The 14,083-nt window shown below is 42.2% G+C and overlaps 1 protein-coding gene across 1 annotated transcript in view; it reads right to left on the bottom strand.

Annotated features, from left to right (window-relative positions):
• Positions 1 to 14,083, bottom strand: part of DNAH3 (dynein axonemal heavy chain 3) — a 174,459-nt gene that overhangs the window by 129,790 nt on the left and 30,586 nt on the right. The window contains exons 13-18 of the mRNA XM_019808319.2: positions 13,284 to 13,420; positions 11,217 to 11,322; positions 10,861 to 11,039; positions 5,589 to 5,773; positions 4,238 to 4,361; positions 942 to 1,095 (exon numbers count right to left, since the gene is read on the bottom strand). Coding sequence (XP_019663878.2) covers positions 942 to 1,095; positions 4,238 to 4,361; positions 5,589 to 5,773; positions 10,861 to 11,039; positions 11,217 to 11,322; positions 13,284 to 13,420 — 885 coding nt within the window. The remainder of the gene's footprint in view (positions 1 to 941; positions 1,096 to 4,237; positions 4,362 to 5,588; positions 5,774 to 10,860; positions 11,040 to 11,216; positions 11,323 to 13,283; positions 13,421 to 14,083) is intronic.

Below are 14,083 nucleotides of genomic sequence, written 5' to 3'. Positions count from 1 at the left end.
CATTTTCACAATTTTCATATGTACTTTAGCTATTTACATGATGCTGCCCCTTCTTATGCTGACTTGTATAAGAAAAGAGCTTTAATGGTTAGGGCGCCTGAGTTGCTCAGTCGGTTAAGTGTCTGCCTTAGGCTCAGGTCATGATCCCAGGGTACTGGGATTGAGTCCTGCATCAGGCTCCCTGCTGAGTAGGGAGCCTGCTTCTCCCTCTCCCCCTGATCCTCCCCTCCCTGCTCATGCTCTCTCACTCACTCTCTTCCTCAAATAAATAAATAAAATCTTAAAAAAAAAAAAGAACTTTAATGGTTAAAGAACTTACAAGTTGACCTTCGGGGCAATTTACTTAGCTTCACCAAGCCTTAGTTCTCTTATTTTAAATAGAGATAAATGGAGACAATAATAGTACCTAGCCAAAGGTTTGTTATGGGTATTAAGTGACATATTGCATAAGAAGCCCTTTGTACATTGTTGAGCACATAAAAATACACAATCTGGGGCGCCTGGGTGGCACAGCGGTTAAGCGTCTGCCTTCGGCTCAGGTCGTGATCCTGGCATTATGGGATCGAGCCCCACATCAGGCTGCTCCACTATGAGCCTGCTTCTTCCTCTCCCACTCCCCCTGCCTGTGTTCCCTCTCTCGCTGGCTGTCTCTGTCTCTGTCAAATAAATAAATTAAATCTTTAAAAAAAAATACACAATCTATGTGAGCAATTATTCTACTGTACTTTCTTCTCTGTGTCCTCAATGACTAACAAAAAAGCTGGTATAATGTAGGGTTGTGGGAAAAGGTAGTTGAAAGCACCAATGAAAAAACTGGTCAATTCACCAATCAATACTATCCACCTGACACGTGGCGTTAGGAAAACACAAAATCAAGAAGCAGAAGCAACAGGGAAGGACAATCATTTAAGTCTCCAACCCCAGACCCCAAGACCCCAAACCTCAAATTCCATCAGTGCTTGATCTAGGTTCTTTGAAAGCTCATTAAGCTTTTCAACATTGTTCTTCATTTCTTCTGTGCTCATCACTTCACGTTTCCTAAACCCTTCCAGTTCCTTGTTGTAGCTTTCAAGCTTCGTCTCAAATTCTGAGCACCTAAAAGCAAAGGACAAAGGACAGCCCAATCACATTTGGACTTTTCACTTTTGATATTCAGATTATGAGCAATTGCTCACCCATGTTCAAGCCTGGGGAGAAGCTGATCTTCTGATGCATGATATACATGTATGTATGTATGTATGTGTGTATGTGTGTATATATCTTAAAATCCCACCTCCCAGAGATGTCTGCTGTGACCCTATTGGCAGTTAAACATTTCCAGATGTTTACCTGTACGGGTAAATATATACGTGTGGATATATATGAAATCAATGTAATACCTATCCTATACACACATATAAAATGTATATATATACATATTATTCAGTCATCTTTTAGATATTTATTATTAAGGGCTTGATACATTCCAAGGACTGCTCTAGGCATCAGGGATACATTTGTGATATACACTATTAAGCTCCCTATCCTCGTGGAGCTTGTATTTCTGTTTGGGGAGACCTAGATAAGAAACACATGGATTGATGGATGGGTAGGTGGGTGGATAGATGGATGGATAAATTCATACACAGATAAAGATAAAATGAGATATTTCTGATAGGCATAAATGCTCTGAAGAAAATAAAAGAGGGCAGAGGGCCTAATGGATGGAAGTAGGGGGCTACTTAAGCTAGAATGATCAGGGAAGACCTTTTAGCAACAAACCAAGTCACACAGTTACTTCTCCCCTTTTCTAACAGGGTAGACTATATAGTGTTAAGTTACAATTGCTTAGCACATTATAGTTTCCGAAGTACTTTCATGTCCATAATATATATACATATGTGCATATATATATTTCATACAATAATACAGTCATTAGTAAACAGTAGGCATTCAGGTTGAGTAAATGAGTCGTATTTGTGGGACTACCTGGAATCTAAGGGAGGAACTTTAGGGATTTAAAAATGTTGGATTGGTCAGAATTCTGGCATGAAATGGAATTCACTCCAATGTTCAAAGAGAGAGGCTTTAATGAAGGGACTACCTACACAGGTAAGATATGGGTAGCCTCAGAAGGAAGCCAGTATGACCCCTAGGGCCAAGAGAACAGCGGGAACTGAAACCATGGAGAAGCAAGAATTGTCATCCAGGAGGGACGAAGCTATTACCAGAGTGCCAGGGAGGGAGAGAAGGTGATCACTGTGCAACTCCTGAGGGCTCTCCACTGCAGGAGCCTGCCTGGATCCGACAGACGAGGGAGCCAGAGGCTGTGGACTGTGGGTGTCAGTTGACCAGGCACTGACTGGACAGAGGAGGAAGAACATGGAAGAAGGAATTGGGGGGTGGAGATCGGGGGCAGCAAATGGAGAATAATTAGTGCCAAAGCCAAAAACTTTAATGTGGGCTGGTAAAATAGGTCAAGTTTCTTAGAGAGGGAACGGGGTTGCTTTCACAGAAGACGAATGAAACAATGAATACTGCTCAGCCCCCCTCACACACTGTTCTCAGGATTAATGCAAAAATGATGGACGTGAGGTTTAAGCATTCACTAAAGAGAGGGCTGAGCTCAGGGCTTCTGGTTATTCCTGAAGCCCCTTCTCTGCTGAACTCTGCTGTGGAGGGCTCAGGAACCAATTGGTGCCATCAGGCTAAGAGTCTCTCCTCCAAGAGGAGATAGCCAGTGCTCTTCTCCTCTCATCATAAATGACAGTTCCCATTTCTCCCAGAGCCACCCCTCACTCCTCTGAACTTTTACAGCACTTACCGCCTCTAAGTAGTCTTAGAGCACTGTTCCAAAAGTACACTTGCAAGCTCATGGTTTAGAAGGGAAGCATTTTTTTCTCCCCAAAGAAGTCATCATTCAAAGGATGAAGGAAGTGGACAACTTTTGAATGCCCAGCATGTGCTGGGTACCACTCAGGCACAATCTCAGGTCATCTCATTTCATCCTTCACAATGATACCTCTTACAAAATGAGATGATCTGAGATGGGTGCTGTTTTCCCATTTTCCAGATGAGGACACTGAGGCTCAAAGAGATGAAGAAAAACTTGCTCCTGTTCATCTAACCTACAAATCAGTTCCATGGTGGAGACTGTTTATAAGGGGATATGGGATAAATGGGAACCCTGCAATTTCTCAATTTTGCTGTGAATTTAAAACTCTTCCAAGAAATAAAGTCTATTAATTAAAAAATATCAGCAGCACCCATTTGGCTAAAAGTTCTGGGTAGAGAGAGGAGAAGGCTGCTGGAAGAAAAAAATTGTGTGCACACAATTGTGTATACACACACACACAGACACGCACACACTTTTTGTTATTGTTATTGTTTCTTCTGGATGGCAGACCTAGGCCATATTTTGAAGGTAGAGGATAAATAGTGTTCTCCTTCAGCCCAAACTCGCATTCTCTGTAGAAATCCCTGCTTTTATCTACCCTTTTCCTTTCTTGTGAATATTTGCAGGGATTATAGGACCTAAAGTTGGGCAGGGGGCATTTCATGTGTGAAGGGGATAGTAACTGGAATGACTCTACAGTTCATAAAGCAAGTGTTACAAGCTGGGATGGCTGTGACTGCATGTATGTCTTTATCATCCAATATGGTACTTGGCCCACTTCGCTTGACATTGATTTTTCAGTAGGGTCTGTATTTTCTCTGCCACTGGATTAAAATCTTTATTTAGTAGCCAAACACACTTACATGTCTAGAATACAGCACATAGTAAAAATCCATAATAAATACTGGCTGAATTGACAAATAATGGATGAATAAATGATACAGCCACATTAGCACTGAACGAGACCAGCTGCCAAGCAGACAATTTGTCAGCCTCCTACCACGCCTCTATTATCCCTGTCTTGCTATCTCCCAGATCTGTGGTCTCCAATGGAAGGCTGACGATTTTGCTATTATTATTCCGAGGCCATTATTCCATGCCACTATTTTTGTCTTTTTCTCTCTGCACTGCCAAATTCCAATTGTTCAAGGCAGGGAGAGAAGGCACTGGCAGGGTCACTACAGTGAAACAGGCTTAAAGAGAACATCCCTCAGTGGGAAACAAAAGGAAATTCCTTCTCCACCAATTGTCTTCAGCCCTCGCCCACGCCTTGCTGTAAGGGGCTCTGAGTGGAACCAGGAACCTGCAGTGTGTTATCAAGCTGGGTATCATTTTTGAAACAAACTCACACTCTCCCTGTACCTTTTAACGAGGTCCATCTCGGCCAGATCCCTCTTGCTAAGGAGCAAGTTTCGGCTGTTTTCAAAGATGTCTTCAATCTGGTCTGGCCAGAGGAACAGAGTGCTGTTCAATTTGATATCCTCTTCTGCAAAACACATACAGTCGGCTCCAGGACACTGCTCAGCATAGGTCAGCATGCAGGGAATTAATTCAGCAGAACAAAAGGTCAACAGAAGTAGGTGAGGGGGTGGCAATGAATGGATGGGCCCATGATGGATGAATGATAGCCACCATTTACTGAGCACTTACAAAGTGCCAGGCTAGAAGGGCAATGGTATTATCATCCTTGTTTTTACAGATGGGAAACAAAATTTAGCCAAGTAGTCAAGGTCACACCGCTAGAAGGCAGCAGAGACAACTTCAGACCCAGGTTAACTAATTCCAAAGCCGATGTTCTAACCACTATACTTCCCCGCTTTCCCAGGCTGGGTCTGAGTAGAGTAGAAACCTGGGCTCAAGTTCTGGTTCTCCTCTTTAAACTGTCATCTCATCTGAGTCCCAGTCTCCCTTTTGGTTAAATGTCAGTAATAAATCAGCGCCAGATGCTCCGCTCAACCAAAGGCTCTGGTCAGCTGAAAAGTCCTAGGCTCCCTCTGTACCCTTGGGAACTTAGGAAGCAGAGGTCCAGTGTGTGTTCACAAGGTCAAGGGCATAGTTCATCAGTGTGCAGGTGGATGGTTAGGGCTCTGTTTTCCACTCCCAGTCCCCATCTCTCCCTCCCATCACCCTTCTCCCCAAACACCACGAACACCAGGTAATTCACAGGTATTTTGAGATGGAAGAAGGCTCTGAAAACCTGGTTTGTGGATAGTGTATCAGTTTTTCCTTCAGAACCTAGTCCCTACAAAACTCTACCTTGGACCAATAAGCCTTGAAGGGGCTCTGGCCATTTCTTTCCTTTTGAGATATGCAGGAACATGTAGGAAAGTGCCCTGGTCTCTCCTCAAAGGCAGGACTGTATTAAGATTATAGATGAATGAAATTTATCCATTTATAAAAGGACTCTGCATTTGGAAGTGACTTCTTCAGAAACACCAGCCACAAGATACCAAGACAGGCATCTAAGAACTCATCAAATCCCTAGATATTTCTTCTTTTTGTCTAACAATAAGATCCTCTTGGTTTGATTAGAAGTCCTGTGGATAAGAGTGTGGAATTAGTGCCTCTAACATATGGGGACACTTGAAAAGCAGCTCTCCCAATATTGACATTTAAATGGTAGGACTGCTAACTCTCCTTCCCAACTCCTTATCTCTAAAAATATAAGTAGGCATATACATTCACATATAAATCTATAGGGCGTTGGACTTACGGGGCAAGTCTGCATAGTCCATCAGAAACTCTAACCGTTCACTTGCATCTCTAAGTTGCCTCCTGAGTTTGAGCACGGTGACATCACTGGATTTCTTTAAAAATTCAATGAGGAATACCAGCTCCTCAGTGTTGGCAGGAATCTCACTGACTTTGTCTGCGATGGTGCTGTACTGATTACAAATGCTACAAAGAGAGAAACAGCCACTATCACCATTATCTCAAAAATCACTTTCTTATAAGACCTATTATGCTAAACAGGCATGGTTCTTATTTGGAGACTAGAAAAAATGGTTTCCAACTTTTCACTACCTGTAAATCCGTGATGGGTAATATTCACATGCACACCACTCAAGAAAAAAAAAACAGTAATAAAGGAAATAATAACTCATGGGTTTACCATGTGCCATGCCCCATTTTAATCACTGGATATCTATTAGCTCATTTAATTTTCACAACAATTCTAAGGGGTAGGGACTATTATCACCAACATTTAGGAATGGAAGAAAGTGAGGCTGAGTCACTTTATCCAAAGCAACATGGGGTGGAGGAGTCAGAGACCAGATGTGAACATGGTTCAGTCAATTCCAAAGCCTGTTTCTCTTAACAAATGTACCATGGGTAGAATCCAGATTTAGACCAAAACAACACGAATATCACCACCACCACCATGCTGACTCCTTGAATTTTATGTTAATCGGTAATCACTACTCTTCACAGTATGTCAGCAAATTTATGCTCATGTGCTGGAGGTAGTTCCTGGACGGCAAAAAGAAACTGACATTCAACCACCAGGATCACTAGATCTAACTGCCCACTTCCCAAACACAAGACTATGAAAAAGGATGCTACTTAAAAGATAATTTGAATATGCTCTAATTCATGCAAAAATCAACGATGAGGGACGTCTGGGTGGCTCAGCTGGTTAAGTGTCTGCCTTCAGCTCGGGTCATGATCCCGTGGTCCCTGCTGAGCAGGGACCCTGCTTCTCCCTCTCCTTCTGCAGCTCCCCCTGCTTATGCTCTCTCTTTTTCTCAAATAAATAAAATCTTAAAAAAAAATGATGACTGTCATCAGTATTTTAATTATAATTAGGAACAAATGATCTGCAATACATCCATGCCTAAAACAGAGTGGCCCCCAAGAAACATTAGTAATAGCTATCACAGCTGTTGTTATTAGCAAAGGATCCTTACATGTTGAAGTTCATACATTATAGATAAAAACCACTTCCCTGTATTTTCAGTCCTCAATATACCTTTTTGTTTTGTTTTAATTGTAGTTGACACTCTATATTCCTTTTTAATGTATGGAGACCTCTCCACAGTGAAGCTAATTGTATCAAACTGAAGAAAAAATGATTAAAACATCTTTACAGATGCTGCCAGGATTTTAGAAATGAATTTTTATACAATTTAGAAACTTTCTGCAGAGAAAAATTATCTACTGCACTACTACATAGTAGTCTCCACTTCACAGCCAGATGACATGTCCAGCCTCCTTTGTAGTTTTAGTTGGGTATCTTACTCACCAGCTTGGACTACCATAACAAAATATCACAGACTGGGTGGCCTAAACAACAGAAAATTATTTTCTCACAGTTCTGGAGGCTGGGAAGTCCAAGGTCCAGGAACCAGCTGATTTGGTTCCTGGGGAGGCCTTTCTTCCTGACTTGCAGACAGCTGCCTTCTCACTGTGACCTCATGTGGTGGAGGGGGAAAGAGCTCTGGTGTCTCTGCCTCTTCTTATTAGGGCAAGAGCCCTATTGGATTAGGGCCCCATCCTTGTGACCTCATTTAACCCCATCATCTTCTCATAAGCCTTGGCTTCAAATATAGTCATACACTGGGCACTAGTGCTTTGCTGTAGACTGAATGTGTGTGCAGCCCCCAAATTCTTATGTTAAAAACTAATCCCTAATGTAATGGTATTTGGAGATGGACTCTGGGAGATACATGGGTCATGAGAGATTCCCCTCATAAAGGGGTTTAGAGCTTTTATAAAAGAGACCCCTCACCCATTTTCCCATGTGCGGACAAATTGAGAAGATGGCCAGGTAAGAACCAGGAAGCAGGTTCTCAATAAACACCAAATCTGTCAGAGACTTTATCTTGGACTTCCCAGCCCCCAGAACTGAAAGAAATGAATTTCTGTTGTTTATAAGCCATTCAGCCTATAGTAATCTATTGTCGCATCCCAAACAGACTAAGACTTCAACACATGAATTTTGGTGTGGGGGGGGACTTCAGTCCCTTGCAGGTATGGTCATGTGATTGAGTTGCAGTTACTGGGAAGCAGGAAGCAGGGCTGAGTATCACTCTCAGGGGCAGTACATAAAACTGTCCTTGCATATCCTTTCATGCTCCTTCCTTCTTCCAACGGTCTAGGATGTCAACACTTAGAATGACCTTGAAAGCTACATGTTAAAAGATGTAAAGTTCCCATCTGCTTGAATTTCTGGATGTACCATAGGTCTCCCCCACCAATCTGGAGCTACCCTGAGAAGAAATAAAACTTCTATAGTGTTCATCATGATATCTTAAGTCTATTTGTTATAGCATCTAACCTAGCCTAATACAGGTAGGTCCTCTCAGTCTGATAGACTCTTACCTCATGAGAATCCATCCTTCCTCCCTTTTGTATGAGAATTCAGAGTATAAATATTATGTGGCTATTAGTTATCAGCTTCTTGCAAAGGCCCAAAAGGGTGGTAGCAAACCCACTACCTATTAAAGAGGTCCTTGATATGGGTTATTGATATCAGGCATCTGACCAACATAACACCTTAGCAATATCCAGGGATAAGGTGAGGACAGAAAACATTGCTTTCTACATATACAGAAGATGTTATTTAAAATCTAAAAGGCCAGAGGTCCCATAAGCACAGGGCTATTCTCTGGTGTAGGAGATAGCACAAGGGAGACCGATAAATCTTGCATCAATCCATGGCCTCTACCTGTTGTCATTATTTGTGTAAGAGGTCTCACACTGAAGGAAACAAGTAGGTGGACCACAGAGATAATTTTATGTATCTCTATGCAGGTCCTTGAATTTTTCGTCAATATTTCAGGTCCCTGCTTTAGCACCCTTAAACCAATGTACCTGTAGTGGGTACGAACGGCATGCCCACTTTCCCACCAATGCACTCCAAAGTGCCCTCCCTGCCTTTATGTGCAGATCACCCCCTTCTAGGGTGCACCCAGTCACTGACAAGGGGAAGGCACCCCAGTCCCAGTAATGGTAGCACAATGAAATGGCAAGGACAGGGTTTAGGATGAGAAGACTCAAATTCAAACCCACTTACTCGGGCAAGAGAGATTTTCTTTCTGGGCCTCGTTTTCTCTTCCATTCAGTAAGGGATCTTACTTCTATCTGTCTTACCTACTTGTGGGGTTGTTGAGAAAGTCAAATGACCCAGAGTCATCATTTTTAAGGCAGAAAGAAAGAATCTTAGCCACCAACCTGGGGCCTCTGCATCCTTAGAAATCCCTGGGTTCATAAGGAGACCTTTATTTTCACTTATATCTAAAAGACCCAATTGTACACTTATTTTGAGGGGGATGGATGATACACTGAACAGCCAAGACACCATGTTGCTTTGACTTGACCTGAACAAATGGACTATTGCCCACAAAATAAACTTTCTTTGATGCTCAAACTTCCCAAAGAAAATGTCCTACTAGTTTGAAGTACTTTTACTCTCCTGGTCCCAAACCTTTATTTTATAGGCAAAGACACTGAAGATCCAGATGGTAAAGCCAGAGGACACACAGCTAATAAATGAAAGGTCTTAGATTCAAACCCAAATCTTCTGGCTCCCAAACCAGGAATCCTACCATTTCATCACTCTGTGAGAAAGCTGAGTGTGGTGAGTGTGGTGGTGGAGAGCACGGACTTCGGGGTCAAAATAAACCAGGTGAAGCCCTGTATGTGCCACTTGCTAACCTCTCAGGAGTCTCAGTTTCTTCATCAACATAGTGGAGAGAATAGCAAATAACCTTTCAGGGTTGTTGTAAAGACTCGAATAGATCTATGATGTTTGGAATGCTTACACTGTGCTAGAAAAATGGTAGTTTACTATTAACCAAAATTTGCTCATGAGTTTCTGAAATGTATTTTGTAAACTTAAGGTGCTATCAAATGCTAAAATCATTATCTATATCTATCTATCTATCTATCTATCTATCTATCATCTATCTATCTATCTATCTATCATCTATCTATCTATCTACATCTAATAAGAATAACACAACATATACCACTGTTAGTAGTGGTCATGCTTACTAAATCATGTTAGTCTATAGTTAAAAGCACTCTGAAGAAGAGAGTTAGAAAGGCGTGGATTAATCATTTTGTAACTTTCAAATAGTTAGACCATGGCGTTTGGTTCAGTGCTGTACAAAAGACCCAAGTCAGGCTGATGTCACGCAGGCCAAGACTTTTTGAGGCAACTGGAAAGGGAGAAACTGTTTTCCTCTCTGGATGGGAACCTGGGAGGATACAAGCCTGGAGCTGCTGGGCCCACAAATGGGACAGCGCCTGTGAGAGAATGAAAGCCGAGTAGAGGGAGAGACACTGCATGCTACCTACAGTGGTGAGGGCCCAAAGCTAGCAATTCCTGAACTTTTCAACACGTGAGCCCCAAGTTCCCTTTTTCACTTTAGCCAGTCTATCTGAGCTTCTATCCCTTAGAACCCAAAATGTCTTGACTAATACAGTCTCACTAGTGAAATGAAGGTACCTCATAGAGCTTAAGACTGAATGACAGAGTCCTCAGACCTATACAGCAGAAGCCTGCACAAGAGTGATTCCAGGGGGTGCCAAAAAGCACCCTGTGTCTCTGAATATGTGCTAGATGGCTGAGAAGAGGGCCTGTGACCTCAGACAGTCAAGCCCATGAGGTGGCATCTCCCCCAAGATGCCTCCAAGAAAGCAATGGCTAAGGGATCAGAGATAGACAGTTGTAGGATGCTTTCCACCCTCCTGCTCCGAGCCCCACATTCACCTTCTAGCCTGAGCCTGAATTCCCCACCACCCTCACTCTGGGGCAGAAAAAACTTGAGCTAGAAGTTCCAGCTGGGGGGCGCCTGGGTGGCTCAGTTGTTAAGCGTCTGCCTTCGGCTCAGGGCATGATCCTGGAGTCCTGGGATCAAGCCCCGCATTGGGCTCTCTGCTCTGCTGAGAGCCTGCTTCTTTCTCTCATTCTGGCCATGTTTTCATTCTCCCGTTCATGCCAAATATTGTTGCTGTCTCTCTGTCCACAATAACAGTACCTGGTATTGGTGTTCCGGTTTACGTCCACTTGGAATTGAATCAGACGGTCTTTAAGATTTTGGGCTCGCTCACAGAGGTCGTAATTTAGGGTCATGGTGTCAAGGCAGAACATGGCCAAAGGCACGGTAATGTGCATGGATGCAATTTCATTTCTCCGCTTTTTTATGCTACTGATCCTCTGTAGAAAGGAGCACAGTTGGTAGTTTGATTTGCCTCTAGCCCCCGTGCACTTGGCCCCAGCCTACCTAGTCCAATGCTGAGCACAGCATATATATTAACAAAATACACCGAGTACATATTGGATTGTCTGCAGCACGGGTCACCAAGATATGAAATATCAAGTGATATTTCCTACCGTCACGAAATCCTCAATTTCATGATTTTCTTTCAGGAATGCGGTGATGTTTTGTTCTGCCATGTTATCCAGTAAGTCATCATACTTTTGGTATACATTTAGGTATCTTCCATAATTGAAGAGCATAAAATGAGACATGCAAATACAGGTCACCAAATCAGATTAGGAAGAGTTGCAAGTGAAGACGTAAGATCATAAAAATTAGTCCAAGCCAGGAAAGGGAAAAAGAACGTGGCAAAAAGTATAGTGAACTGGGAATTCAGAACTTTGGCTGCAAATTCCAATTCTGCCACTTCCTAGCTGCGTGAACTTAGGCAAGATATTTCTCTTTTCCAAAGATCGGTTTCTTTAGTTTTAAGTGGAAATAGTAACACCTCATAGGATTGTTGTAAGGGTTACCTATAATAATGTACATATAAAGCATCTAATACAATGTCCGATTTACAGTAAATACGCAATAAACATTAGTTCCTATTCCTTCTTCCAGCTCTAAAATTCTATGTCTAAATTTTAAGATGAAAATTTGGAACTAACGAAACTAATACCTATTAGATAAAATTAAGTTTTCCTCTCTTATCAGATCATGCAAAAATGGCTGGACAGATTTCTCCCAAATTGGAGGATGTATTCAGGATGCTGTGATTTAAAATAAATTTGAATTAGGGGTGTCTGGCTGGCTTAGTTTGTGGAGCATGTGACTCTGCATCTCATGATTATGAGTTTGAGCCCCATGTTGGATGTAGAGATTACTTAAAAATGAAGTTTTTAAAAAAAGTTTGAATTAAAATAAAGAGGATATGGGGGCACCTGGCTGGCTCAGCCGGTACAGCATGTGACTCTTGATCTTGGGGTCATGAGTTCAAGCCCCACGCTGGGCGTGGAGCCTACTTAAAAAAAATAAAAAGAAATAAAATAAAATAATAATAAAATAAAATAAAGATGATAATGGAGTAAGCAGAATTAGTTTTGTGGGGCCCAGTGGTACACTTCCAGGCATTGGCCGATACTTCAGAGATTCTAAAACTGACATATAGTATGAGGAGCCGTCAGTCCAAAAAGACACACTAGGTGTCAGTCTCCAAGAACAGGGAAAACAGAGGTTTCAAACAGATGTTCCCAAATCAAATTCATAAGGACAGAGCTTCCAAATCCGAGGCTAGGATTTTCAGACTAGGTTAGAAGTAGTTCTTAACTGGGGGTGATCTGACCACTCAGGGGACATCTGGCCATGTCTGGGGATGTTCTGGGTTGTAATGACCGCGGGAGGATCCTAGGGGCGTCTAATGCGTATGTCAGGGATGCACAGCAGCTCCTCACAGTACAGAATTTTCTGGTCTAAAATGTGGACAGAGCCACAGTCAAGAAACCCTTGTATCCTGGTTTGCCTGGAGCAGCCCAGATTTACACTTGTTGTCCCACAGGAACTGCTAATAAAGCCCTCTTCACTCTCACAGTGTCTCGGTTTGGAAGCTGTATTATATGATCCCCCTAAACTAGGGACTGCTCACATGACCAACGGTGAGATATTCTATAGTATGATGATTAAGGGGCATTCAGATAACTTGTCCTCAATCTCCTTTCTTTAATTCCTAAGTCCAAAAAGCTCTGAAAACAGCTGCTTCAAAATTCATTTGATAGCAAACGTTGGCCTAAACCAATGTGAAGCTACTTGAACAGTCATATGTTTCACTATAGAAATATCAACACATTTAATTAAGGGGTGCTTCCTGAGATCTTGCTGAAGCTGCATTGTCATATATCATATAGGCATTCTGTTACTTTTCTAAAATCCAGAAATTTCTAAATGCCAAAAAACCTGTCTGGCCTCACAGGTTTCAGATAATGGAGGTGGACCTGTAAATGAATTTGAATTCTGGCTCTCCTATCTATTTGCTGTGTAATATTGGGAAAGCTTTCTCATCTGTAAAATGGGGATGGATACTAATACCTGTGTAAGCATTGGCTATTCTCACTATGTATGTTTCTGATGTGTTGGAACAGCGACCGTGTATTTGATGACAAAAAAACCAATACTCAAATGGCTAAGTTACAACTCAACCAACTTACTTGCGGGGGCCAACTTGATTTTTCTGATATACCTCAAAGGTTTGATCCACAAAATCAGAAACTAGTTTTTCTTCAGTGTTAACGGTTCCAAGAATCAGATCATAGCCTTTCAACTCTGGGAACAGGACAGATTCCACCTAAAGAACAGAAACCACTTTTGATGTCACAAGACATCCATGAGATACAATAAGGGAAATGGCACCAAAATGCAAAACCTTTTGCAACAGACACCTTTCTAGGGACACCAGCTACATTTTCACTCTTCTTCCTCTTGGATAGTGCCAGAATCACCCTCCTGTTCCCTTTACCTCTCTCCTCTCCCTGGTTTTGGATTACTCATCTTTCCCTCATCCTTTCAAGTCTCCGGTCTGTGGAGAGTCCCCCTGGGCCTCCAGTTAGGATGTTAGGTTTCCCTCCTTAAAGATCACATTCTGAACTGTTTCCACCCAGCTCAATCATAATTAAATAATGTGTAATGAGCTGGTCTGGGTTTGTCATGGGATTAAATACCATGAGGGCCTGGATCGTATCTGACTTCTTCACTATTGTGAAGGGTCCAACAAGAGCTTGGCACATAGTAAGTGCTCAATAAATCCTGTGTGACTGAATGAATATTATAGTGATGCTCCCTGTCCCCCGTCCCCATCAGCTTTTACTAATGAAAAACTACTAGAGACATTGGTTCTAATTCTGATTCTGCCACTAGCTAACCATGCAACCTTAGCTAAACTACTTCTCTCTGAACTTCCATTTTCTCATCTGAAGAAAAGGAGAGATACTAGATGTTTCTCTCAGCTTGC

This window comes from Ailuropoda melanoleuca, chromosome 10 (assembly GCF_002007445.2).
Source record: "Ailuropoda melanoleuca isolate Jingjing chromosome 10, ASM200744v2, whole genome shotgun sequence".
NCBI classification, from domain to species: Eukaryota; Metazoa; Chordata; class Mammalia; order Carnivora; family Ursidae; genus Ailuropoda; species Ailuropoda melanoleuca.
The sequence above is the reverse complement of the archived record's forward strand: the minus strand, read 5'-3'. Positions and strand labels throughout refer to the sequence as shown.